Source organism: Lolium rigidum, chromosome 5 (assembly GCF_022539505.1).
Source record: "Lolium rigidum isolate FL_2022 chromosome 5, APGP_CSIRO_Lrig_0.1, whole genome shotgun sequence".
Taxonomy (NCBI): Eukaryota; Viridiplantae; Streptophyta; class Magnoliopsida; order Poales; family Poaceae; genus Lolium; species Lolium rigidum.
The window spans coordinates 214,845,143-214,872,392 of record NC_061512.1 but is presented as its reverse complement, the minus strand read 5'-3'; the positions used below and the strand labels follow the sequence as shown (position 1 = coordinate 214,872,392).

Sequence of the window (27,250 nt, the reverse complement as noted above, 5' to 3'; positions counted from 1 at the left end):
TGTAAGTAAGTTATAAGTGAGACTTAAGTGACATTTTTTTAGGTAAGAGAAGCCCCCAACGGGCACTACTAGAAAAATGCCTAGCCGTATGATCACTACAAGTGGCGCACCACTATACTGGTGCGGTGCTCCACTAGTAGATTACTAATGGAGTACCTGGTGAGGTAGTGCGCCACTACTATGTGTGGCCATGGTTTGACCTGTAGGAATTCGTAGCATAGAAAATAAAAAATTCATGCACATAAACGAACAAACGACCAAGATTATATCTAGGAGATGCATGTAACCATGTGGTAACTTGATTTACTAACCGGAGTAAATCGATGCAGAAGTTTTGACGGTTGGGGTCGATGAAGACGATCACGATCCGTCCTGTCTTGATGATCCATCTCGATCAATTACGTCGCTTGTGCGACGGCTCTGAGGTGTTGCACATGTACGTCTTGATGGCGTCGGCTCCTCCTCATTCCAGCGAGTTGGAGTCGAAGTAGAAAGATCGGTTCGTCAGCACGACGGCGTGGTGACGATCTTGGCGAAAAAAACGGTAGGGCTCCGCCCGGACAATCTTGACGGAGATCGCCGAAAACCCTAGGGTTCTAACGGGGATCACCGGCGCCGGGATACAACGACGGCGGCGGTGGCGGCAGTGGCGCGGGTGGTGCAGGCGGTGGGGAGCTCTGGGCTGCGTGGACTTGTGTGTTCATGGCTGCCCTGGGGCTCTCGTATATAAAGACTCGTGACCCGTGAGGCCATAGGATCTCCGAATCCTAATTGGTCTCACGGTCAAATCTTTCCAAACTAAAATTGGATCCAATATAGAAGTCCCCAATGGAATTGGAAAGGGAAGATGAGACTCCTCTTCCACCTCCAATCAGAGTGGAGGGAGGAGGAATCCCTCCCTCCCACTCGGCCAACCGGCCGGCCCATGGGGCGCAGGGCCCACCTGGCCCTAGGGCGGTGGGTTCCCCCCTTCCAGAAGTTTCCGATACATATGAAATTTCCGGAACTTTCAGGAACCATACCGATACTTTCCATATATGTTTCTATAGGTTTTCCGCCATTCCGGAACCATCCGTGATATTACCAAAACCGTTCGGGACTCCGAAAACATCGCTCTAAATATCTCTCTTACCCTAGCGTCATCGTACCTTACGTGTGTGACCCTATGGGCTCACGAATATGTGGACATGACTATATTCACAGCCAGTGGTGAATAGAGGGACCCGGAGATCCATAATAACACAACCAAGACTTCATCGGTAATACTAAACAAGAGAGGAGAGAAAGGGTCCCCCTGCCTTAGACCCTTTCTAGTTTGAAAGTAATGTCCTAAAATGTCATTAACCATGATACAAACGTTACCATTGTTAATTACTGCCTTGGTCCAGTTAACAAACTGTACAAGGAAATCTTTCATATCTAGAATCGAGAATATAAAGTCCCAGTTTACTTTATCGTAAGCTTTCTTGAATTCTACCTTAAAGAACACTCCAGTTTTTTTTCCTATGCATATGATGTAAAGTTTCACGTAAAATGGTTACACTATCCAGAATAAAACGACCTTTAATAAAAGCAGATTGGATACTAGAGATAATTTTATCAGCAATACAAATATCCCAATTGTTTAGAACCTTAGTATTTTTTTTAAAGATTACATTAAGTAAGCATATAGGTCTACACATCTGCAGCTTATCATCTCCCTGACCTTTAGCTAGCAAAATAACAATGCCATAGTTAAAACGTTGGGTATCGAAATTACCCTTGTAGAAATCTGTAAACAAAGATAAAAGATCCAACTTAAGTAGATCCTAGAACTTCCGGAAAACCTCTATAGGAAACCCATCAGGGCCAGGAGCATGTTGTGCTTCATGAAAAAAAAAGGCGAATAGGATCTCAAAAAACAAGACCGAATAGGCTGCCGTCGTGATGGGCCCTTGTCGACCGAACACCAGGTCCAAACTCAGGATTTTTGTAGAAGCACAATGGAAGGGCCTAGAGTTTGAGCCCATTCCCAAAGGGCCCAGCTCTCAAGCCCAACCTAGCCTGCCAAAAGTCGAGCGTGCCATCAACGCACAAATCCCAGCAAACCCTAGCCTCCTCTCCACCCCCAGCCTCCGCGCATCACCTCTGCACGCCGCCGGCCTCTCAGCGCCTCCCTTCTCACCAGCCCTCATCCGCCGAGGCATCCCGGCAGCGCTCGGCAACCCCACCGCCCGACGCCCCCCGTTCTCCGCTGGATCCGAACCTCCTCCGCCGCGACCGACGCAAGGTAACCAACCTTTGGTCGATTTCCTCCCAGAGTTAGGGTTGCATGCCGCCGCGGCCATTTCGCTGCGGTCTCAGGCATAGTCATCGACGAGCTGACGAGCGACAGGCCGCGAATCCTTGGGATCTCACGGCAAGTCGACGTGTCTTCGTTAGTTCTGTCTCACGAATTGTCGAGACAGTTTAGCTGTTCAGTTAATGGGTCTAGCTCTCTGCCCGCACACGGGAACTCGCACCTTTCGTGAAGCTGCACCATATTGGGTGGTCAGTGAATCAGCAGCAACCTATATGCTGCCTTCCCTTAGGCGTCGCTTAACTTATTTCCGGGATAGAAACCAATGTAGAGCGGCAGTTAAGTTTTTTTACAATCAAAGTCCACATTTGGGCATTCGGTCAGGTTGATTGTAGTGCATGTACGTACCATTGCATCCAACACCGCTGAGCTGTGCTTTGGATTGGATCAGTCGGCCGACAACGTGGTTCTCGGTAACTTCTTCGGTGAAGTATTGTTTGATCCTCTCGTGAGGTTAGGTTCATCCATTTGAGTCGTCCCTTAAGCATTGTTTTGTTTTCTCACTCAAGAGTGCCATTCTGTGTTAGGAAAGTTCTTCTCTTGCCTCTGGTCAATTCTGTGCGATACAAATATACTTGGTGTGCTTCCTTCTGCAGTTTCTGTTGATGATAATTATCTCAGCTGGTATACTTTGCAGAGCTTGAATCCAGTTGAAGGAAAAGGTCAGGCAACACCATGGCATCTCGATTTTGGGGACAGGTACTGTTTTCCTCACTTGCGCCGAGCCCCAGATTCTATCTTTCATACGTGCAGCAATATGTACATGATGTGCTCGTCAAATGCATTACCTAATACCCATTGCTGTTTCTACCTGACATCAGGGAGACAGTGACTCCGAGGAGGAGGTTGACGACATTGAGTCGGAGCAAGGGAGCGATGACGAGAAGTCGGAAGCCGGCGACGGGGCACGCGATGGGAACAAGAACCGTTACTTGAGCAAATATACGCAAGACAGTGACGAGTCTGATACTGAGAGCCATCGCGTGATTCGCTCCTTGAAGGACAAGCGCAATGACGAGATGAAAGCTACTGCTGACCAGATGCGCAATGCAATGAAGATTAATGACTGGCTTAGCTTGCAAGAGAGTTTTGACAAGCTCAACAAGCAGCTCGAGAAAGTGGTTCGTGTCAATGAGTCTGCGAAAATTCCAAATGGGTATATCACGACCCTTGTATTGCTGGAGGACTTCCTGGCAGAGGCTCTTGCAAACAAGGAAGCCAAGAAGAAGATGAGCAGCAGCAACGCCAGGGCGTTAAATGCCATGAAACAAAAGCTTAAGAAGAACAACAAGCAGTATGAAGACCTGATCCTCAAGTGCAGGGAGAATCCAGCGAGTTTTGAAGATGTTGTAGATGAGAAGAACGTGGATGATTCTGATGATGATGATGATGATGGCAGTGGTGAAGATCTTGTGGATCCTGATAAAATGGATGGGTCTGAATCAGATGAATCTGGAAAGGAAAACGATGAAGGTGAAGAAGGGGGTGGCTGGGAAAAGAAGTTGAGCAAGAAAGATAAGGTCATGGACAAGCAGTTCTTGAAAGACCCTAGTGAAATAACATGGGATATAGTTGATAATAAGCTCAAGGAGATTGTGGCGTCGAGGGGTAAAAAAGGCACTGGGAGAGTTGAGCGTGTGGAGCAGCTAACCTTTTTGACCAAGGTGGCAAAAACGCCTGCTCAGAAGCTTGAAATTCTTTTTCATGTGATCTCTGCCCAGTTTGATGTCAACCCAAGCTTGCTTGGTCATATGCCAGTCCATGTGTGGAAGAAGTGTGTTAATAATTTGCTTCTTGTGCTTGATATACTGCAACGATATCCTAATATTGTAGTGAACACCTCAGTAGAGCCTGATGAGAAAGAAACTCAGAAAGGTGCTGACTACGATGGAACAATCCATGTTACAGGTGACCTGGTTGCATTCCTGGAGAGAATCGATTCCGATTTTTTCAAGAGTTTACAGGGCAGTGATCCATATACCAAGGATTATGTTCAGAGGCTTAGAGATGAACCCTTGTTTCTGGTGCTTGCACAGAATGTGCAAGATTACCAGGAGAGGGTTGGGAATCTTAAAGCCGCTGCGAAGGTTGCACTGCGTCGTGTTGAGCTAGTCTACTACAAACCTCAAGAGGTATATGATGCAATGAGAAAACTGGCTGAGCAAAATGAGGTTAGCGTGGAGGATGGAGATTCTGAGGCTGGTGAGGAGCATGAAGCATCTGATGACAGGGGACCATCACCGTTTGTTGTAATTCCAGAGGTTGTGCCTAGGAAACCTACTTTCCCAGAGAGTGGCAGAGCCTTGATGGATAGCTTGATGTCTCTAATTTACAAGTATGGAGATGAAAGGACGAAAGCCCGGGCAATGCTGTGTCACATATATCACTATGCAATCTCTGACGAATTTTCAGTTGCTCGTGACTTGCTCTTAATGAGTCGCTTACAAGATGGGGTTCAACTTATGGACATCTTGTCACAGATTTTATTCAATAGGGTCATGGCCCAGCTCGGGTTATGTGCTTTCAGGTCTGGTTTGATAGCTGAAGCTCATAGTTGCTTGTCTGAGTTATATTCTACTGGAAGGGTGAAAGAGTTACTTGCGCAAGGTGTCCAGTATAGTCGATACCACGAAAGAACTCCTGAACAGGTGAGCATACCTCTTGTTTCTCATGTGAATATCTGCACACATTCTTATGTGAATACCTGCACATATGTCAGCTAGTCTCCTGTGCAGCACTGCAAGGCACATCTATACAATGGTGAAATAGGGAACCACTATTTTTCCAGAAGACAAAGATATTAATTTAACTTTATGTTTCAAGTTTTAACACAAAGTGCTCAGGTGTTGGTGCTGCATCGGGATAGGGGAGGTTAAGTTCTGTATGGTGTGCTACTGGGTTGTTGGGGTGGGGGGTGGGGGGTATAGTTGGACAAAAAATAATTCGCAGTTACATGGCTAATAGAAGAAACTGTCCTTTTGGCCATATTTAGTCATTTACTTTCTTGTAGTTGGTGTGTATCTGTTTCATGCGTTCCTTCTTTTCAGAAGTTTGAATGCTTAGGGCTTACGAAAAATACCTATGATACTGCATAGACAATGCCATACCATTTTTATTATTCCATGAGCACTTTCGTCTTTTGTTTATCTGGGAGCATCTGCTTATGGTTTTCCTAGAGCTGATAGACGTGCTTCAACTCTTCATTAGCTATACGATTTGATTGCCATAGATTTGCGCAATACAAATACTAAGTACATATTTTGTGTTAGTCATCATCAATGCTCACATCATTGTTACTCCTGCAGGAAAGACTTGAGAGGAGAAGGATGATGCCTTACCATATGCATATAAACCTTGAACTTTTGGAAGCCACACACTTGATTTGTGCAATGCTAATTGAGGTGCCCTATATGGCTTCCACAACTTATGACAAGCGGAGGCCTATGAGCAAAACATTCAGGAGGCTTCTTGAAATGAGTGAGAGGCAGACTTTTGTTGGACCTCCAGAAACTGTGAGGGATCATGTAATGGCTGCCACAAGGGCTCTCAACAAGGGTGACCATGAAAAAGCATTCAGTGTCATTAGTTCTCTGGATACCTGGAAACTTTTGAGGAACAAGGAGCACATTCTTGAGATGCTGGAGCTTAAAATCAAGGAAGAAGCTCTTAGAACCTATCTCTTTTCTTATCCGTCTTGTTATGAGTCCCTTGGCCTTGACCAGCTCACTACTATGTTTGACCTTAGCGAGGCTCAAGCTCACAGCATTGTTAGCAAGATGATGATGCATGATGAGCTTCATGCAAGCTGGGACCAGCCAACAAAGTGCATAATTTTCCAGAACGTGGATCAAACTAGGCTGCAGGGACTAATCTTCCAGATGACAGATAGGCTCTCTGTCCTTGTGGAAAGCAATGAGAGGGCATATGAGGCTAGGACTGGTGGTGCCCTTGAGGGTGCACCACCGAGGCGCAGGGGTGGTGATGGTCAAGACTCATCCAATTTGGGCAAGTGGCAGGAGAACTTTGTATCGTCACAAGGGAGGCGTGGTGGTGGAAGGTTTGGTTACGCTGGCAGAACCGGAGGCTCTGGACAGGGTGGTGGGTACCAAAACGACAGGGGTGGCCAGGGTTCCCGTGGGGGATATGGTGGTGGTTCACGGTTCCAGGATGGAAGGTCTCGCACGCAGACTGGTTCCTCATCTAGAGGGGATGGCAATGCACGCATGGTGAACCTGAACAGGCCGGGCAGAGTTTAGAAGTCTGATAGATTTGAGATAAATTTTGAGCAAGGTTGCTTTGAATCACTCTTTCCTCAGCGTTCTAAACTTAGTCCATTGTTTGCTCTATTTCTTTGTAGCTTTTATCATATAAACCTATCAAGAAACTCGGACTAGTAGCTATCTGGTTTGTATCATGGGAGTGAGGACTAAATATTCACTCCTATATTTGATATCAAGTTGTGACAATTTTGAACCGTTACCTCCTTTTACAAGCTATGTTGCTCATTTGAGTTGTGTCATGAAAGAATTTGTTGACTGTGTAAGTTAATCTTGTATTTCTGCATTCTGCCTATGAGCGACGACCACAAAAACAGCCCTGGTAGGTTGTTTTTAGTCCTTGAATTTCGGAACTGCTGAATCGGTTTTCCTAGCCCAAGTTTCCAGTAGTGCTTTATTTTTGTTGGAATGTGATTTCAATTGCGGAGGTGCTTTAACCCTGTTTTCTTTTTGTAACTTATCTTAATACTTATGCAATATCGGCGCCCATGATTTTCCCACATCACATACTGGCGCGCACTGTGAGGCCTGCTCTGTATTTGTTCGTTCATATGCTCGTGAAAGTTTTTTTTTTTTTTGCGGAAAATATGCTCGTGGAAACTTTGACAGCTCACTCGTTCCATCATTTTTCTGTGCTGTTCTGCGAGGGTAAACCTCAGATTAATGTAGACTATTCCTTTTGCTGTTCTGGTTGTGAATAATGCACACAGTCTACCTAGACTTTGGTTAGGGAAAGTTGTACTCCCTCCGTCTATAGAATATTGAAAATTCGTTCAAATTTGAATGTATCTATATACTAAAATACATCTAAATTTTAATAAAATTTTGACATCATTTTATGGATAGAGGTAGTATTTTTTTAGTCAAGCAAGTTAAATAACAACACTGCTACGGTGAGCTCCAAATTTGGCCCGCTTCATCCATCCTCGGGCCTGGGCCGGTACGACCGTCTTGACCGGCCTATAACGTAGTCGGCAGCTTCCGGCATGGCGCGGTGGCAAAGCCTCGCCGCCCTCGCCGCCGCCGCCACAGCCACCGCCGTTCTCTCAGTCTCAGGTACTCACGCCCTCTACTGGCCTCACGGATCCAAGTTTCAAACACTCGCCTCTCCTTCCTCACCGATGCAGCTATCCCCGCAGGCCTTCTCTACAGACGCAAATGCGCTCGCCTGACCGCGCGGGTCCGGGAGCTAGAGGACTCCCTGGCCGCCGCCGCGGAGAAGGCCGCCGCAGAGCGCCGCGGCAGGGTTCGGGCTCAGCAGGTCGGCCCTCCACTCCACGAAGCTCTGCATGTATAAGCTCGCACATTCCATCTCATTTTAGCTTCGTTTTCTGGCAGTCACTGCGGAAGGCTCTGAGCGAGCAGGGGGAGACACAGGATAAGGAGAAGCCATCCAAGGCCGCAGCGTCGTACCCGATGGTGCCAATCGGCACCGTGCAGTCCTGCTTCTCCACTAGGTGATGTTCTGTCACTCAGCGAGCTTGGTTAGTCTTGAGTAGTGATTTATGCGTGAAGGCGTGTGGTGTTCATGTGTATGTGTGTTGATTCTGCAGGAACGGTACACCGAGGCAGCCTTTGGTGGTGCCGCTGGCCAGAGCGACTGTGGTGCTCGATCCGGCCCGTGTCCCAGCTGCCGCGATAGAGGGACTCGCTAGTTACTCCCACTGTTGGGTCCTCTATGTATTTCATCTGAACACTGATCTTGATAAGATGTGGAAAGACCCTGCTAGGTCCAAGATTAAAGCAAAGGTTTGATCGGTTTGTGGCCCTTAGTAGGTTCTAATTCTTAATGGGACAGTTGCTATTCTGAATGTTACTGTGGATATGGGGCTGAACTGGTGAATTCTTCTGTTTCCATGGAAGGTGAGAGTACCTAGATTGAAAGGGGTTAAGATGGGCGTTTTGGCAACTAGGTCTCCACATAGGCCTAATCCAATTGGACTCAGTGTTGCAAAGGTAAGTAATGAGCATATTTCTAGGATCCTCTTAGTGTTCCTATAGCTTATGCCGCTTAAGGATGAATTGTACGTGTGACTTGATTTTTTTAATGTATCTTCGTTTGGATGTCAATATTTGGGGGCGTGGAATTGAATTTGGCTCAATACCAAATTAGCCTCTGTATTGAAATGGGCCTAATACCAATTATGCTGTTTGGTGGTGCAAGATATGCCTAGATGGAATTACTAGAGTAGTCAATTCCAAATTTATGTTTGGATGTCTATGTAGATGAATTGGGTTTTCCCCAATCCCCTTGCGTGGACAACCTACCCTTGCTCTCACTGTCGCCTTGTTGCAGCTCGATCAGCGATGCAATAAACCTCACATGCTCCACCCGGCCACCACACTTCCGATGAGTAGAAAGAAGGCCGCTCCTCCATGCCTTTGGTACACCAAATCACCAAAGAGTTCAGCGTCAGAGGGAGATCAGCGGACTGGCCTGCTCGCGTACGTCATGGATTTGTCGCGCAAGTATGGCTTAAGGGAAGTTGCGACAGTGAGTATACGGCCACACTCCCATGTCATGGAGTACTGCTCCTGCATCTCGCGCTCGATGGAGTTGCAGGTCGAGCGGAGGTCGGGGATGAGCCAACGGAGGCGGCAGGTGGTGGGCCTCGCGGTCTGCTCCTGCCTCTCGCGTTCTACTGAGCGGAATGTTCAGTGAAGGTCGTCGGTGAGCCTCCGGCGGCGGCAATGGCAGCCGGCCGGTGGGCCTCGCGTGAGATCTGCGGCTGCGTCTTCTCTCTCGTTGCTTCGTGCGCTGTCATCTTTTATCGAGAATGAAGCAGTACGCAAGTTCCAGCGAATACGGAGGGTCTCCGCTCGGAATTGTTGACAGGGTGTGCTAGTAGGCGTGAATACCGTCTGGAATCTAAGGACGATTCCACACAACAATTCTATGACCATCCAAACACTGGTATTCGGGGAGCCGTTTCCAATTCCGAATTATAGCCTTGAATATCTACATCCAAACAGGGTGTAACTATATCCAAATAGGCATTGCTATTTTGGGACATAGATTGATGGACCATGAGATATAAGCGTACTTAGTTCTAAGATTGATGGGATATGTGAACTCCTAGAGAGTAATCTGAATTATCATAGCTATAAGTATATTGCTTTTTTATACATTATGTGGAAGGACATCATTTGTACTGAAGATGTCCAAAAGAGGGGCTATTTGGAGAGGTTGCTTTGTCACACAATTCTGCATTGCACTGTCACTTCTATAAGAGAAGTAGCTTATAGGTTGATTGGATTTTGATGAGAATTGAAAAGCGTGCCTCTGTATCACCATTCACCACACACTATAAACCATAGGGCGCTTACCATTCCCCTATGCCTTGAGATTTTTGTCTCTTAATTTTTAATCGAGTCTTTTATAGGTGGAGGCAGTCGATGGACATGCAGTTTTACTTTCTGGAGTAGACTTGGTTGATGGCACGGTATTATGTTGAATGCTTTTATTCTCCAGCATTGTACAATTATTTGTTATAATTTATCATTGTCATCTGTGAACTCGTCTTAATACATTGTTTCCTCCATCTACAGCCTGTACTTGATATTAAACCATATCTGCCATATTCTGATAGTGTTAAAGGTGCTGCTATCCCGAATTGGCTAGAGGTACACACTGTGTCAGTGACATGTTAGTCCATGCGTTAGTCTGTTGACCTTTACACTTTAATTATTTTTCTATTTGTTCATAGCATGCTTATTATGTATAAGAGATGAATAGTGGATGTACATCATGGTACACTTTCTAGGTTGATAGATGTTTAGCTACTCTTCTATATTCAGACAATGATCTCTCCTAGTCTTATAAACGCCCTTACATGACCAAAGATATGTATTCTCTACCTTTAAGTAAGCCTACACATTTTTCTTGTCTTACAAATTTCCCTGCTTCGAAGCTGGTACCTTTAAGTTGGTACTAGAAGAAGATATGAATCTTAAAAATCCGATAGACCTACCTTATTTATGCAATGTAGGCTGAAAATTCACTTATTTAGTTGTGCCTACTACAGACCGCTGACCGGATGGCAGCTAGAATTTTGTAGTGATGTCTAAATTTTTGTGCTCTTGTCAAAGTATCACATATATTCCCTTAGCTACAGAGAACCTTCATGCGTTGGAACATTGGTGGAACATTACTCTTGTCTTGCCTGGATTGTTCGCCACCTATACTAATGATGTATATTTTGTCCAAGTAGGTTGACGGTGCATTAGCTGTGGAGTCCATCCATTTCTCTGAGCGATTCATTTCTTCACTTTCGGACTGCTGGGTGCATGTAGTAAGTGTTATAGTCCTTCACATAAATATAATTTTGGTTCTTTATGCACACCATACCAACATGTTATTCTTTTTGTAATAATTATACACTGCTAAGCCAGTTGCTGACTTACAGTTCATCAAACTTAATCTGTTTCAGGAAAACCAGACCTTACAGTTTATCAAACTTAATCTGTTTCAGGAAAAGCAGACGCTCTATGCCTCAGCAGATGAGTTTCAGGATCTGATCAAGGAGGTGCTCTCCTGGGACATCAGATCATTGTCTCAGCGAATCCGACCTCACCAGGTGACCTTGGAACACGAGACTGATAATTATGCTAGCAAATGCGACAAGGATTACAGAAAGACAGAAGATTGTGAAGCCACTGATTCATTCTCTGTTGTTGCCTACCACCTTCATCTGGAAGGAATTGATGTGTCGTACAAAATTGATGAAAACTCCAACGTTGTTGTTGACAATGCGGCTCTTCTTCACAGCGCTGCAAACCAAAATAGGTGTTGCTATCTGACATGGAGGGATAAAATTAGCACTCTGTAGGGGAGTTTTTTTCTCGAACATTCACGCATGTGCGAATCATTTTTTATCAGAAGACGCCAAGATGACGCAGGTCATACAACCAAACAAACAAACACAAAAAAACAAAAAGAAAATCTTTTAAAATTCATAGGAGCACATTGCTGTACACTTCATGAGGCTGATGAATTCCCTCGATCACCTGAACTTGTAGAGAATATACTGGAATCAATATCATATTTTTCTTTATATTTTTTGGATTCATCTTTATATGTGTATTTACATAACGTTGAAATGCATCTATTTTGATGTATATTGGCTTGAAAAATAAGCAGTTGTCAAATAGAAAGTTTAAAAGAAGTGTCATAACATGAAGAATCTGAGGTTCATCGTCAAAGTGTAAATTGGCAAGTATCAAAGAGAATGACTTTAGCAGAACTGTCAAGCTTAAGTTCTTGCAAGAAGGTATGCATCGATTGGTTCTTTGGTTATATGTGTAGCAGATTCGAAAACTTCGATTTGAACCTGTGAAATAGATACACTTTCTGGTAGAGACTCGGGGTCTACCAGGCCTGGGACGTAGGTTGTAGGGGTGGAAGTGCACAGAACGCGGGGGAGGAAGGCGGCACCGGCGGCCAGCCGCCGTCGTGAGGGAGGGGGAGGCGGCGCAGGTGGGAGGCGGCGGCTAGGGTTTGGAACGCCAACTCCTCAGGGAGTTGGCAATAATAGATTGATTATTGCTTATCCTTTCACGTAGCTATTACAGGGATATATATAGGCTAATGACATAAAGATAAATGGGCTAAGCCCCTAATTTAGGCCCACTAATGGGCTTCCTCCTGCTATAGGCCAAACCGGTCATAACACTTTCAAAAACGTTTGCCAGGTACGTACATTGCTTGTTGAAATGAAAGAGATCATTGGGAAATTATGGCACAGTTGAGCCTACTAGAAAATTCAACTGATCATTTTGGAAATGCTAAATAGATCCAGTTAGGTGAGATTTCTGTTTCTTGAGGAGATGAGCTTTCCTCTGAGGGTTTAATCAAGGTGTACTTGGGCAAAACATCAGATTGGCAGTCAATCAAATAAAATGAGATTTCACAGTCCTCTTTGGTTTCAAGTTCAAACCCTGGTGCAAAAGCCTCTTCTATAGTTCTATGTTAGGCATTTAGCTCAGGGTTGCTAATCTCCTCCATAGGAAAAATATTAGCTAAGCTGATCTCACTGAGAGCACAGCTGATGAAAAGGTAGACTGAGCTTCAGGTGAGTTCCACTTACAGAGTTACATTGCTGAAAATGATAATTGACCCATCGTTGGACATAACTATACTCATCAGTCATTTTTTGTCAGATACCATTTCTAAACTGGTTAGTTCTTCTACCCCATTTTCCTCTCTGCCTGCTAACTGTGCATTTTCTTCAACTCTTCCTCCTTGATTTCCTTCTTGGTGGTCACTGCTTTCATCGCTTAATCCAGTGTCTTCTGGTCGATTCAAATTGTCTAATGCAATATTTGTTGACCTGTACTTCTTTTTGTAGAAATAAATTATCAGTGCTATCAAAATGGAAGAACTTGAAGCAACTCCAGTAAGGATGAATAGTCCCCTGAAGTTGGCAAAGGTGAGTGTACTTGAACCAGTGACAGGGCCCACATTCTGGCAGTTGTTTTGATCTCCAATCCATTTTTTCTCAATTTGAATCATAGTATCCCCCCCTGTTACATTGAGGATTGCCTTCGAGATGTCGCCAAGTAAGGGACTTCCCTTTGATAATGCCTGAGCAAGAAATATGGCCATTTATTAACTTATCTGGATTATGCCTTGTCTGATGCAAGTAAAATATAATTGTACAAACATAGTTGACCTTAGTATCTACGTTAGTAAAACTACATTTAGTAATCTTTTTGACCTTAACTTCTTTGCAGTATGTTATTAGGCAGCAGGCATAATAATTTAGTAGGTTATATTATACCACGATATTCGGTTTACTCTTTTTTTTCATCTCGTTCTTGTTTTGCCTTCCTTTTATTTCTGCTGGTTTTCATACCCCAACTTGCTTGGGAAAAAGGCTTTGATGTTGTTGTTGTTGTTGTTGTTGTTGTATATTATATTATTATAGCACGATAATATTATGATGTTTTTTGAGCTGAGAACTGTAGGGGAGGCCCTGACAGTACACTTTTGTAAAAAAGAAAGGAGTACGTACACGGGGGAGAGAGAGGGGGGGGGGGGGGGGATGTACAAGTACAAAGGGCGTAGCCCACAATGGATTTACAAAATGTCTAGCCAGCTAATGAGAGGGGACTGAAGCTGGTCCTTCATTCTCTAAGAAAGAAGGAAAATGTCTCTTTTGAAAGAAAAGGATCAAGAACTTAAACTAGCAACAGCATTGTCAAATATTCTAGCATTTCTAGTCTTCCAGATGCCAATGTACCAACTACCAAGAACTTACAAGGCTGCAGGTTTTGGATATGTAAGGTTAACAATATTGTCAAAGGTTCTACCATTTCTAGTCTTCGGGATAATATTAAGATGTTCAAAACGTATTTCACGTGATTGCAAGCTTGCATTAGTTTCTTTATGATAATCTAGTTGATTAGCTCATATTTAGTTTCTCTGTAGGGATATAGTGGGAAAGAAGCATATGTAATGCAGTTAAACTTACATATCCAAAACCTGCAGCCTTGTAAATTGGTCCCACCATGGTGTACCCTTTGCAGTGGTTTGCCAGAAATAGTTTAATGTATGGAACCTCATGCACGAGGGCAGCAATACCACCATTGTTGCTTCCTCTAGAAAGTGCATTGTGAAAATCATCAGGGGAATCATAGGGCTTTATCTTCAACCTATCAAAACCGAGTTCTTCCAGAAGTCCCTTGACGTACGAACCACGATGATATCCTACATATTCTCCACTTTTTAATAGTTCATGCACATCTGTCACAGTTGGCTGAAGCTGTTGCACGGTTAGCATTGACGTCAAGCTTGCAGTGTAACTTGATGTAAGTACCATCAGAAATACCAGCCAAATGATCAAAACTATCCGGGACAGAAAGCGTTGCACAAGCTCTTCTGCAAAAAAAGTTGCGAAAATGGATTTAGTTTTTCTGTGCTATTTTTTTTTTCGAGGAATTTTTCTGTGCTATTCCAAAGTTGAAAACAGCAACATCCATATCACAGTAATTGTCAATGGTGGAACATGGCTCTGTTTCATGGTTTAGTATATGCTACTTATTTTGTTCTCCTCTTTTGGTGCATATGAAATATCTAGCGTTATATTCAGTACAGTATTGTAATGAACCTATGCAAATGCAAATGTGTTTTGAGAAATTTCATACGTATGTATTTCCTTTTTGTTAGTAATTGTGCTGTGCTAGTTGCATCAGGAATTCAGGATTATAATTCCCCTCAGCTGAATGATGTATTTTATGCACAATCATGGAAAATGGATATACTGTGGTAATTGTACTCAACTCTCTTCAAATATGGAGAAAAAGATCATAATCCCCAACTGTCTGGGAATGGGCCCACGGACATTCTCATTATTGCCTAGAAATTCCAATATTAATACGACCACACCGGTGTAGATAAAGAATACAATGCTTCCAGACCACATGCCAGGTGCTAGTGGCTTCAAGAAAATCCATGTGTTCTTGTTTCTGCTATCCCTGACCGGAACAATCATTGCTATTCCCGATTCTGTGTATGGCAGGGTGAAGTCAGCATAGAATGTTCGATTATACCGTATTGTTATATCTCCAATTACTATATCATATTTCTGTAAAGGCAAAAAAAAAAGAACCGTTAGCTGAGCAGACAGAAAAGAATTTCCGGCTTCAATATTCTTTTACTAAAAATACTAGAGTAGCAGTAGTGGAATATGCAGAACTAGTTGAGGGCAGCACTCAGTATATAGTCGCACACTCTCGCATCACGGGGTTTCCATTGGTATCTAAAGTTTGGCAGTTTGCTACGTTGTAACTGGTTGTACACACAAAAAAATCAGCATAGCTTTTACGTTTTCTCGGGAAAAAAATCATGTGGCATGCTTAGGTTGTTTGTTATGAGAACCAACTACTGCAAGTAGATGATGACACTAGCATATTGAACAGTCTCCTCGAATGCAGTGAAGAAGGATGAAAATGGTTGTACAATACAACATGGAATAACTTTAGGATTATCTATACTCTATAACATCCACCATCATTCTATAAAAATATTCGGTATCATGCTTCTAATGTTAAATGGCATGTGAAAGTTTGCTTTGATGCTTCAAGGCCTAAACAAAATCAAGTAGGGAATGCACAGGGCTTGAAATCTTTCATACCTTAAGATAAACTTGGTAGACAAAATTATTGTAATCTTCGGTACTTCTGTCATCCTTGGTACTAAATAGTACATATTCATAAGGGAGTGCATAAGGAAGTCTCTTAACTGCCTCTTCGAATACATCCACTGAAAGACCGATTGCTTTAGTTGCACCTGTGATGTGATCCTTTTTGACCTGTACAAATTCTGGATATCCACTTGTGCACACACCAACTTGAAGTTTCTTCCCGCTTACAGGAACCTGAAAACCCCGGGGTACTTCTATGGACTCTCCTGGCCAGATCACAGGGTTTAGATCATGCTCTGAACCCAAATGTGTTGCACCTGTTGTCAGTCTGGTTTTATTTAATTGATGCGAGATTCCACTTTGTGCAGTCCAGAATCCAATTTCTCTCCATCCGTTCCCTACCACATTTATTATTCGAAATCTTGAAATTTGCAGCTGCCTATTTGAAAGGTCAAAATTGCCACTGAGACCTCTAAATTTATTCTGCAGGATTGCTTGCAACAGTATTGGACCATTACTAGATGTTTCCAAGATTTCCAAGCTTGTTGAATTTCTTTCAACACCTGGTTTTTTAAATGTAGTGTTTGCATGTCCAACTTCTGCTGCAGCTTGTGCCACTGCCCAGATTGTATCATAGCCCCACAGTCCGAAGATGCTCAATTTCAATGGTGGATCGGTTGGGTTCTCAATTTGAAACCTCCTATTCCATCTCATGGTGAAGTCATCAAGTTCCCTTGATTTGGGAACATAAAATTCAACACCTAAGGCACCATTCAACGATTCTAGGACAGAAGGACTCAGCGAATCTATTAGATTGGTTACTCCATCTGTCATGATCCATGCATGTCCTTTGTTCATCATCCCTACTTCTTTTGCCTTTATGAAGAAGAGGGAGGCCAAGGTATCTGACATATGCACAACAAAGATTGTTGTTTGCATTGTCATCAACTTATATAGTTCTTGGGTAATTTCTTCACTAGTTGCTGACACAGGGATCACACTCCGGTAGGGAATTCGGGCATCGACTTCATGTAGGAGATCAACAAGGTATGGCATGATACCTCTACCATACTCAGTGTCTTCATAGATAGGCACCACCTCTCTCCATCCATAGGTTTTAACTATGGAAGCAATGCAATTCACCTGTGCTGAGTCATTTATTGTTGCTCGCACAAAATATGGAAGACTTCTAGTTGATAGAGATGGGTTTGTTGCCGTGAAGGATATGACTGGGACATGACTCATATTTCCAAGTTTTGAGATAAATATAGCTTGTGAAGATTTCTGAGGACCGATGATGGCTTCTACATTGTAATTTTCCAGTAGGTCAATAGCTGCACAATTTGTATAGTGATACATGCTTTAGATGAAGATCGTACGTTGAATAAAATTCACAATATGCATAAATCTCAAATAGTGATGTGGAACCTGATAATATAATGTGTAAGACAATGCAAGAACATAAGATGATGATGTCAACAAGTTGCACTCATGCAAATAATTTCAGAAATGCTGCCACTTACCGATATGAATTCAGTGTAGAAGAGAGAAATAGGAGATTAACTACATTAATAGTTGACTGGTTCCAAATTATTACAATTTATCTCATATTGTATTTTGTATTGCTCTCCTGATGGCTACGAAATATTATTTTTTGGTGCACATATGAATTGCTTGTCACTCCTCTGTGGTCTCATGAATTGATAAAAAAGATCCAGCATTATTTTACTTTTACTACTCTCAGCTTTACTACTCCCTCCGATATATCCATATTAGAGTCAATTAATATGAACCGGAGGGAGTACAATTTTTTCCAGTCATCTCAGAGACCCAGAATCTCATCTAACAGTATGCTAAAATTCTTCTTTTCTCAGAGCCAGTCAGAGGCTTCCACTGCATGTACTTCTCAAATGTAACCTAGAGTTGCTAAAGCAGGTAGTTTCCTGATTTCTAGGTGTATTGTGGTTTTGTGTAACTTTCTGTTTCTATTTTGCTTTTAGTGCATCAGGTTTCATGTCATAATAATGCAAACATTGTGTGTGTAGTTAGAGCTCTTTCCCATGTTGGTCCACCCATAAACACTTGTTCCTAAGATGCACAGCTTAGGAATGGAGTGTTCAACTAGTGCATTTTCAGCATCATAGCAGAATAAGCCGATGCAGTGAACTGTGACAAGAGTTCAGAACATGTACCTTCGGACGCAGCTTGGACGTCATCGCTCATGGAATCCCTGATGTGGAGGACTATCTTGGTGCTATAGTTCTGATGAACAGCATAGAAGTCCTCCATAGCCAATGAAATGCTGGTCCGTGCTATTTTGCCAACCATGGATCCCAAGTCCAGGATAACACCAACATGGAATTCCTGTACTTCTTCTGTAGGATCATTTTGGGAAATAGCGAAGCTAATTGTCAGCAAGAGGAGCAGGAGGACTCTATGCGGGATCTCCATCTTCCAAGCCATGAGGTTCGCAGACCGTTCCTGCATCCATTGTGTTCAGTTATATAGACTTTTGAGGAGGTGATCAGGACCTGTTCCCAGTAATTAGCTATGCTAACTAATGCTAGTTGATCCCATTAAAAATGTAACTTCAGTTGACATTCATTTGGCGCCTGTTGGATTCTTGAATGATCTCATTGCTACTTATTTTTCTCAGAGTAAGTCAGAGGCTTCCACCACACGTCTTTTTGATGGTTGACATCATTGTACTAGTGAGATGGTCTGTGTGATGTTTGACTTGAAAGTATTAGTGAAATGTTCTATGTGGTTACGATTGGCTCAATGTGATATTTATATGCCAACTGACATCCCATATAATTTGTGCCCATGTTCAACTTGGGAGAGGTCCTAACTCCTACGGCCAGATGTCACCACTATTACTTTTTTAATCCAAGAGGCAAGGAACACTGAGGTCAGATGGTTTACCCCCTATTATGAAGTACTTTTGTCCTTCTGCATATAGATAACTGGACCCTTGTATAGAACAATGAAGTGTAATTAGTGATGACCAGTTTTCTAAAAAGAACTCGTACTGTCTCCTTTTTTGAGAAGGTTTACGTACAAGCATGAAGACCGACCAACACCCCAAGATTAAAATGCAATACCTAAGGGTTAGGAAACCGATGCAGCAGCGAGCTCAATGCTCAAGAACTCTTGCTTCTTGACTGATCCCTCCTCTCAGCGGAGGTTTTGTTTTCTGTAATTGGCACCAAGAGGAGTAAGATGACTACGCGTGATCTCCATCTTCCAAGCAATGAGGTTTGCAGACCCTTTTCGCACCCATTATGCTCATAGACTTTTTTAGTTGTCTCTTGCTGAGCTATAGTCAGCATCTGAGACTCTGAGTAATTAACTAATATGTTACCTAATACTTTTTTATCCCTTTTAGAAAATGTAACGTTAGTTTAAATTCATTTGCCTTCTACTGGATGATGGAGAGATTGCAGTACAAGTTATTTTCTCAAAACGCAGTCAAAGACTTTGATTGCACGCGTTTTCTGCTGGCACATGTGATGGTTGACTTGACTTCATTAGTAAATTGGCCTCAATGCCATATTCATTATCTCAACTGGCATTTGATATTAGTTGTTCTCACTTCTCAGCGCAATGTACATACTTAACTTTGGAGAGAAAGTCCTACAGCCCGATCTCAGTCAACACTATGACTTATTTCCCTCTTGTTGATGCGAGAAGCAAGGAGTGCCGAGGTCAGATGGTTTGTCCCCTTTTATGAAGTACTTTTGTCCATCTCCTTATATAACTTGTCTAAAACAAGAAAGTGTAAGTATTTCTCCCTTTTTTTCTTGAAGAACTCTTGCATCTTGACCGAACCCTTCTCTCGGTGGCAGGTTTGGTTGTTGATTTATGAATTGGAATCTCCTTTCATCGCTCTATTTTCTAAATAAAACTGTGAAGATATTGATAATTGGATCGGATGGGAGTCATAAGTCAAACCAGTTACATTGAGGAGAAGTAGTTGGCGTAGGTGGGTCTTGGAACTGCTGAATCACCGCCAGGCATGAAATGGATGTAACCACTTTTTTTTTTATTGTTAACACTCACGAGATACACGCATCATTTCATCGACATGTAGACATATAGCACCATGCATGTTCCTCCTGCTGACGTTGATGAGATGCGAGATCACATAGCCGGGTCAGAACTTCTTGGAGGAAATGGCAAAGCTGAAGACATGATTTTTGGTTGCTTCGTTCAATTTGGTACTATCCAGCTTCAGTCTCTCCCGCCATTTTTTTTTTCATTCCACATAGCTAAAACAAGCATAAGGCGCTCCATTTTAAAAACCCAAGCGTAGTGACTTCGTTGTGAGGAGTATATTTGTTGCCATACCAAAGTTGATGCCAGGCTGATTTTTTTTTTTTTAAAAAAAATTGATGCCAGTTTCAGTAGGTGGACTGTCGGAGGTGCTACGCGACGGCCCAAACTGACGAGTATCGTCCACCTTGCTCCTCCGCTACAATCGAGCTCGGTGTCTGCCCTGCCCTACCCCGCCTGCCGCTGCAACGAATCCTCGGCGCTCGCCCACCCACTATCGCGACGGAGGGAGGACCCATCCGGCGGGCGGCGAGCCTGGCGGCAGCCGGCAAGGTACGACGAGACTCGATAACCAACATAAGTTATGCGTAGTGCAAACTTCCTCCCAGGCGAACTATTGCTTTCGGTTTGGGCATTCGAGTTCGATCCTCTATTGTACGCGCTCGCAAATGTATTGGTCTGGTGTAGCACAGAAAAATCGAAGTAGTGGAATCTGTGGAACGCTATAGTTTCATTTGTTGGAACTGATGGGGGTAAGGTGTTCGTTAGAATGCCAATGCAACCTTTTCCAGATCGTTAAAATCAAGTCATTCAACTATGGATGCTCTGTTAGGATAGATGATTCTTCTGTAATGTGAAAAAAAGCGGGGGTAGATCAGGATTCAGAATGATCAAGCGAAAATTCAAATGTAAAGCATTCAAGGCATGATCTTACTGGAGGAGTTGTATATAGGCTAGTACATAGCGAACTTTGACTTTTTCCATGGTACTAAATTACAAAAATATAATTAGACCGGTTAGCTTTTCAATTGTTGAGTGAGGGTTTCATGAAAGGCCGAAGCATATGTAAACTGAATGTTTACTTGATTTTGCATGCGTAGCAAATTCACATACCCAGGTTCAGCCTGACCGGTTTACCCACTAACTTGAGCCACTTAATGACAGACCAGTTTTGTCTCCCCTGTGAATTATTTGTGAACCAGCATGAGTCAGTGATGTTGCCCCGTTATTTTATGGGGTTAATTGGATCTATGCCACTACAACTTCCGCAAGTTGGAGAAATGCCATTACAAAAATCTATATTGGAAATATGCCACTACAACTCTCTCATGCCTCTACCTATGCCATTTTGTCCAATATACACTGCCGTTATACACCCTTATACACCTTTATACAAACATTTTTTTAACTGATCACGTCCATCTCTCAGTCAATTGACTGGATTACCAACCGACCAGACCTCAGGCGCTATCCTATTTTCTGTGCTTCTGCAACCTATATTTTTGTTCTTACTGTCTGGTAGCTGATCGCTGTTTGTGTTTGAACTGTGAGGCACTGCAAATGTTGGTTCGTTCCCTGTATCGCGGCATTTTTCTTGTTCATCGCTATTTTGGTCAGCTTGTTCTCCTAGTGAAACTCCATCTTCTCCTTGTTGCCCATGTGCACATTCATTTTGATCATTTCCTTTGCCCCCTGTATTTTGTTGATATTTTTTGTGGTGGTTCATCAGCACGGCTACAGAAAGGGAAAAGGTTGTCACGATCCCTGTTAAGAGGAACAATCCACCAAAACTTCCAAAAGTGATAGCGCTTGAATCATCAATTTTATCCTCATTTTGATGGCTCTTTTTATTTATCCATTTCTTTTCAATGTCAATGATACTATCTCCTCCTGTGATGTTCAATATTGCCCTTGATAATTCAGCACGTAGTGGAGATTTCTTGGGAAGGGCCTAATAACCAAAGTATCATTGTTATAAGTTTGCACATGCTAGCACACAAAGAATTCTGCATCGTAAAATCAGACCCATTAAAGGCCTGAAAAGAAAATTTCTATTATTCACAGTACCATACCATACGATAGTCATATTGAAAGTTGCATAAATAGTACAAAGATCCAGTAAACTTACATAGGTGCTAGGGTTGCTTTCAGGCTTAGTTTGTGGTTGTTATGATGTACTTGTCTTTGTGTTATTTTAAAAGGTAAGTTGTGAAAATTGGACAGGGTGTTTCTGCACCCGTGCACCCTTTATGTGAAATGCATTTTGAACATATTAAAAAATGTCAAATAAATACAAAGAAAAATGATCCTTGTATATCTTGACATGTTACATGCTCACAAAGTTGTTTCAGCAAAAACCGACATATTTTGTGGCCTGTGTAAAAAAGGAAAATTTTGGTGCTATCGAGACATTTACTCTGTTTGATAATCAGACCAGAGGTGGATATAGTGGGTGTATGTTTTTTTCTTCATTTTTCCTATGACTAAGAGTAAACGTCCTAGGTGGTGTAGTTAAACTTACAAATGCAAATCCCGCACTCTTGTAAATAGGCCCCACCATTGTGTAACCTTTGCTGTAATTTGCAAGAAACAATTTGATGTACGGGACTTCATGTACAAGCGCAGCAATGCCACCATTTTTGCTTCCTTTAGAAAGAGCACAATAGAAGTCGTCAGGTGTATCATAGGGCCTGATCTTTGATATTTCAAAACCAATATCTACCAGTAGACCCTCTATATAGGAACCACGGTGGAACCCTACATATTCTCCTTTCTTCTGGAGTTCATGAAAATCAGTTACAGTCGGTGAAAGCTTCTGCACAGTTAGCATTGATGCAAAGCTTGCTGTATAACTTGATGTAAGCACCAGAAGAACAAACATCCATACAAGTAGAACAATTCTAGATAGAAACCGTTCCAGCTTCTCCTCTGTAGAAATAACAATAGAGATATTGTAAAGACGCTAAACAAATTTGGAAGCTGGGATATGTTTCAAAAAAAAAAAATTGGAATCTGGGATACTGCAATGCATACTATTTCAGACTTGGTGGAAAGCATATCTAATATCCATTTCGGTAGATGATAATGCAAGCCTTGCCATCAATTTTTGAACTGATGTAAACAGAGGACAATGTCAAGATAGATTTTCTGTTTACTAAAGTGCAATTATGAAGAAGTACCTCTAAAACGGTTTTGCAGCAGATCAAACTAGAATTATCTTTTTCCTCTTCTGATACTTAATGTTGCATTTGATAAGAATTGTTAATTATGCAAACATCTTATTTTCGAATAAAGTAAAGATGAATTATAATAAATAAGAGTCCTAGAGATGTTTTTTTTTTTCATTTCCTAAAACTTGTAGAGGCGCAGTTTGGTCAGATCAATGTAGTAATCTTTCTTGCAGGACATTTCAGTGCGTCTTCTTATTTTAATATAGTGCAGCATATACTTTGTCTATGCAACTGAAATACTTGTTTAAAATTCTGCAATGATGTAGGAAAATGTAATATTTACTCAACTCTCTTCAAGAATGGAGAAAAACATTGTAATCCCCAGCTGTTTGAGTGAAAAGGGACCATGCACATGTTCATTTCCATTTAGATACTCCAGCAGCCAAACAACAAGTCCTGTGTATATAAATAATATGATGCTGCCAAACCACATTCCAGTGCTTAATGGTTTCAAGAAAATCCACATATTGTTGATCATGTCTTCCCTTACTGGAACAATCATCCCTACTCCTGATTCTGTGTATGGTATAGTGAAGTCGACATACAATGTTCTATTGTATCTTACAGTTATGTCCCCAACTGCTATGTCAATTTTCTGCAGTGGCATTAACATTAGTCAGCTTTAAGTATTTCAGAAATAAAAATGAGTATCTAGCTTTTAAGATCAATTAGTCACTAGAAGCTCAGTTGTTCCACAAAAGAATTTTTTTAGCATGCAATAGACTTTTTGTTTGCTTTGAGAAAAAAATACAGTCAGCCTTATCTTAACAGTGAACTGCCATCTTCTAGTTTATGAACTTGGAAGATTAAGCAATGGAAGCTACATAATCTTCTAGTTTATTTCTTGCCTGAACATAGACTTGGTAAACAAAATCATTGTAGCTCCCCGAACTTGCTGTATCAGCTGTGCCAAATGGTACATAATCATAAGTAATTGCAAAAGGTAACCTCTTCACTGCCTCCTCGAATATGTCAATTGAAAGGCCGCTCGCTCTTGTTTTATTTGTGACAGGATCTCTTAGTGTTTTTATAAACTCTGGATAGCCACTTGTGAGCACACCGACTCTAAGCTTCTTACCAGTTCTAGGAATTTCCCAGCCCCTTGGTATGTCGGTTGACTCTCCTGGCCAAATTACAGGATTTAGATCAGGCATTGATGCTGATCCTGTTATTTTCAAGCCATTTTGATTTAACTGACGTGAAAGTCCACTTTCCACAGTCCAAAACCCTATTTCTCTCCAACCTCTCCCAACCACATTGATTATTTGGAACATAGAAACTTTAAGCTGCTGTCTGTCTGTTAGGTCAAAGTCACCACTTAAACCTCTGAACTTGTTTTGGACAATTGCTGTTAAGAGTTCATGACCATTTGTCGAAATAGCCATAGATTGCAAGCATGTGGAGTTTTTACTAGACCATGTCTGCTTATTTCTTGTACTGGATATCCCAACCCTTTCCGCAGCCCGTGCTAATGCCCATACCGCATCATATCCCCATAAACCAACAATGCTTAACTTGTTAAAGGGTGATTCATCTGGGTTATCCCGTTGGTACATCCTGCTCCATCTTATGGAGAGGTTATCAAGTTCTTGCGATTTAGGGACATGATACCTTACTCCTAGTACACCATTCATTGCCTCAATAACACTCGGATTTAGTGAGTCGAGGATGTTTGCTACTCCATCTGTGATAATCCACACAAATCCTTTGTTCATCATCCCTACCTCTTTTGCCTTTGTAAAGAGAAGGGAAGTCATAGTGGTTGACATATGAACAATAAATACCCTTGTTTGCATTTTCATCAACTTATAGAGTTCTTGCATAATGCTTTCACTTGTTGCTGACAAAGGGATAACACTGCGATATGGAACACGTATATCAATTTCTTGAAGTGCATCATTGAGGTATGGTAGAATGCCTCTCCCATAGTCAGTGTCATCATATACTAGCACTACTTCTCTCCATCCATATTCTTGTATAAGCGACGCAATGCTTTTCACCTGAGCTGAGTCATTCATTGTGGCACGCACAAAATATGGCATACTGTCAGAAGTGAGAGAGGAGCTTGTTGCTGTGAAGGATACTGTGGGGACTTGGGTTATATTTCCAAGTTTGGATATGAATACAGCTTCTGATGACTTCTGGGGACCAATTATGGCTTGAACTTTATAATTCTCCAGTAATTCAATAGCTTTTGGTACAGAACAAAACACATAATGTGGATCAATATAAAATCAGTGTAATAATGAGTACTACATAGCATCATAACCGGGTTTTTGAAGATTGGAAAAGGGTAAGAACTTGAACCTTCAAGTTTTGTTTGGTTAAGACTCTCATTGAGACTACAAATTTCTATGACAATTGTAACAATTTTTCCTCTATGATCCCTTGACATAACTAATAGTCAATTAATGCTACAAAAGATACATGCTTTTTACACCACACATGTGCAAGGAAATACAGTATTTTATACTTACCCTCTTTCTAGGGAACACATCAGGTTTGATAAATATATTGGAATTATAGGGGTAGCAATACAAAGATATTTTTCGGGAGACAATAAAAATATGTTTTCCAGCACATTATATTCACAAGACGAGATACAAGGCCAGAAAGGCAGAAGTATTAACCCATCCACTCATAGCAAAATTACCAAGGTTGTGAGTTCTGACTTACTATCACTGGTTTTCGGAGGTTTTATAATAGCTATTTCATATCACTCCGTTCCATAATATAAGCCATTTTAGCAAACTAAAATAGTTTGCTAAAACCAGCTTACATTATGGAACGGAGGGAATAATTTTATTACAACCGACATCTTTCTAGCTTTTGCTTATCGCCAACATTGTGGGGAGTGTGAGACCTTGACAGCATTATTTCAGAAGGGATTGTTTCATTGGACCCATTTGGAGAAATATGGCAGTCAGGTACGGTTTCGCAAATTGAAAATAAACCTCGGCTTTCTGTATATGTGTTTTCTCTAAGGTCACTAAGGTATTCCAAACTGAGAAACTGACCATACTAACCAATTTTTTTTTTTTTGGAAAATTAGGGGTTCACCCCCAATTTCTTTTAATAGAAACCAAAGATACATAGTTCAGGTTCTTACCATACTAACCAAGTACGTACTAAATACTTTTTTTATTTCTGAAATGTTATTTGTGAAGTAGCGAATGAAGTTATTTGGTTTTCCTGAATCCAGACAACGTGACATACTGCAGAACACATACCTGTTGATGCAGCCTGGACATCGCTGGCCATGGAATCCCTAATGTGGAGAACAAGCTTTGTGCTGTAGTTTGGATGGGCTGCATAGAAATCTTCGGCAGCCAATAAAACACTTGTTCGTGCAACCTTCCCCACCAGTGAGCCCAGATTGAGGATTACTCCAACATGGAATTCATCAGCTTTGCTGGTAGTATTTTGAGCTACGCCAAAATCGACAATGAGTAACAAGAAGAAGATGGCTCGAGGTGCTCTGTCCATTATAGATACTCTCTCCATTATAGGTATTTCTCCATTACTTGGAGCGTTGCACTCTCTTATATAGGGGTGTACTTGTTGAGGACTTTGTTTCAACTTGCAAGGTTGAGAGAGTGAGAGGTCACTTGAATTTCTGATCTTGACTGTCTATTCTTCCTTCGACTTTTGCAGTTCGTTTGCAGCGAAAGTACTGGGAACTTCAAGCACAGTTGTTTCTACATCAAAAAAAGAAGAAGTTCCGTAGGGGTGCCGTGCCGATGTATCTTTGATCCCTAATTCGTCTGTGCAAATAAACAAGTTCTTTTTTTCTGGATACGAGTGCAACTAAACGTTGACACTAGATTTAGTTCGTTTGCAGCGAAAGTACTGGGAACTTCAAGCACAGTTGTTTCTACATCAAAAAAAAGAAGAAGTTGCGTAGGGGTGCCGTGCCGATGTATCTTTGATCCCTAATTCGTCTGTGCAAATAAACAAATTCTTTTTTTCTGGATACGAGTGCAACTAAACGTTGACACTAGATTTTATTTTCTCTTTGAGAGGAGAGGGTTGACGTTTCTTCCATTCAGGCTTTAACCTATTAGGAGAGTGTAGCCCAACGCTCCCCCGAGAAAAAAAAAGAGAGTAAAGTACATGAGAAGCCCTGGAAATTGTCTGAATAAATCACTTTTTTCCGAAATGGGAGCTACGCCTTAGCCTCTGTATCAATAGATGCACACGGCCGTG

At 42.0% G+C, this 27,250-nt stretch overlaps 4 protein-coding genes across 4 annotated transcripts; 2 read left to right on the top strand and 2 right to left on the bottom strand.

The window, feature by feature from the left end:
• Nucleotides 1-2,195: 2,195 nt before the first annotated feature.
• Nucleotides 2,196-6,844, top strand: LOC124658233 (eukaryotic translation initiation factor 3 subunit C-like). Its single transcript, XM_047196625.1, has 4 exons — nucleotides 2,196-2,269; nucleotides 2,976-3,037; nucleotides 3,160-4,986; nucleotides 5,644-6,844. Exons 2-4 carry the CDS (start codon nucleotides 3,014-3,016, stop codon nucleotides 6,592-6,594), a joined length of 2,802 nt encoding a protein of 933 aa, XP_047052581.1. The 5' UTR covers nucleotides 2,196-2,269; nucleotides 2,976-3,013; the 3' UTR covers nucleotides 6,595-6,844.
• A 757-nt stretch (nucleotides 6,845-7,601) lies between these two features.
• LOC124654653 lies at nucleotides 7,602-11,671 on the top strand. Its single transcript, XM_047193645.1, has 9 exons — nucleotides 7,602-7,671; nucleotides 7,755-7,876; nucleotides 7,954-8,072; nucleotides 8,169-8,364; nucleotides 8,479-8,571; nucleotides 9,999-10,058; nucleotides 10,165-10,239; nucleotides 10,827-10,907; nucleotides 11,088-11,671. Exons 1-9 carry the CDS (start codon nucleotides 7,602-7,604, stop codon nucleotides 11,442-11,444), a joined length of 1,173 nt encoding a protein of 390 aa, XP_047049601.1. The 3' UTR covers nucleotides 11,445-11,671.
• A 1,089-nt stretch (nucleotides 11,672-12,760) lies between these two features.
• On the bottom strand, nucleotides 12,761-18,209 carry LOC124651455 (glutamate receptor 2.8-like). The gene is made up of 6 exons (XM_047190545.1): nucleotides 17,951-18,209; nucleotides 16,322-17,092; nucleotides 15,750-16,024; nucleotides 15,002-15,200; nucleotides 14,088-14,494; nucleotides 12,761-13,198 (listed from the first exon to the last, which is right to left on the bottom strand). Exons 1-6 carry the CDS (start codon nucleotides 18,207-18,209, stop codon nucleotides 12,761-12,763), a joined length of 2,349 nt encoding a protein of 782 aa, XP_047046501.1.
• A 3,034-nt stretch (nucleotides 18,210-21,243) lies between these two features.
• On the bottom strand, nucleotides 21,244-26,530 carry LOC124657061 (glutamate receptor 2.8-like). Its single transcript, XM_047195681.1, has 5 exons — nucleotides 26,275-26,530; nucleotides 23,893-25,235; nucleotides 23,333-23,639; nucleotides 22,336-22,742; nucleotides 21,244-21,765 (listed from the first exon to the last, which is right to left on the bottom strand). Exons 1-5 carry the CDS (start codon nucleotides 26,528-26,530, stop codon nucleotides 21,244-21,246), a joined length of 2,835 nt encoding a protein of 944 aa, XP_047051637.1.
• Between the last annotated feature and the right edge of the window lie 720 nt (nucleotides 26,531-27,250).

Bases quoted from the DNA above. Each gene is read 5' to 3' on its own strand.
- LOC124651455 (XM_047190545.1), bottom strand. From the start codon at position 18,209: ATGGAGATCCCGCATAGAGTCCTCCTGCTCCTCTTGCTGACAATTAGC. The intron at 16,025-16,321 runs GTGTTGAAAGAA...TGATCTGGCCAG, and splicing joins CACTACATTTAAAAAACCAG to GAGAGTCCATAGAAGTACCC. The intron at 15,201-15,749 runs GTATGAAAGATT...TTGCCTTTACAG, and splicing joins TCTACCAAGTTTATCTTAAG to AAATATGATATAGTAATTGG.
- LOC124658233 (XM_047196625.1), top strand. From the start codon at position 3,014: ATGGCATCTCGATTTTGGGGACAG. The intron at 3,038-3,159 runs GTACTGTTTTCC...ACCTGACATCAG, and splicing joins CATCTCGATTTTGGGGACAG to GGAGACAGTGACTCCGAGGA. The intron at 4,987-5,643 runs GTGAGCATACCT...TTACTCCTGCAG, and splicing joins ACGAAAGAACTCCTGAACAG to GAAAGACTTGAGAGGAGAAG.
- LOC124654653 (XM_047193645.1), top strand. From the start codon at position 7,602: ATGGCGCGGTGGCAAAGCCTCGCCGCCCTCGCCGCCGCCGCCACAGCC. The intron at 7,877-7,953 runs GTCGGCCCTCCA...GTTTTCTGGCAG, and splicing joins GCAGGGTTCGGGCTCAGCAG to TCACTGCGGAAGGCTCTGAG. The intron at 10,908-11,087 runs GTAAGTGTTATA...AATCTGTTTCAG, and splicing joins CGGACTGCTGGGTGCATGTA to GAAAAGCAGACGCTCTATGC.
- LOC124657061 (XM_047195681.1), bottom strand. From the start codon at position 26,530: ATGGACAGAGCACCTCGAGCCATCTTCTTCTTGTTACTCATTGTCGAT. The intron at 25,236-26,274 runs GTATGTGTTCTG...CTGTACCAAAAG, and splicing joins TGTCCAGGCTGCATCAACAG to CTATTGAATTACTGGAGAAT. The intron at 22,743-23,332 runs GTTGAGTAAATA...TTATTTCTACAG, and splicing joins TTTCTCCATTCTTGAAGAGA to AGGAGAAGCTGGAACGGTTT.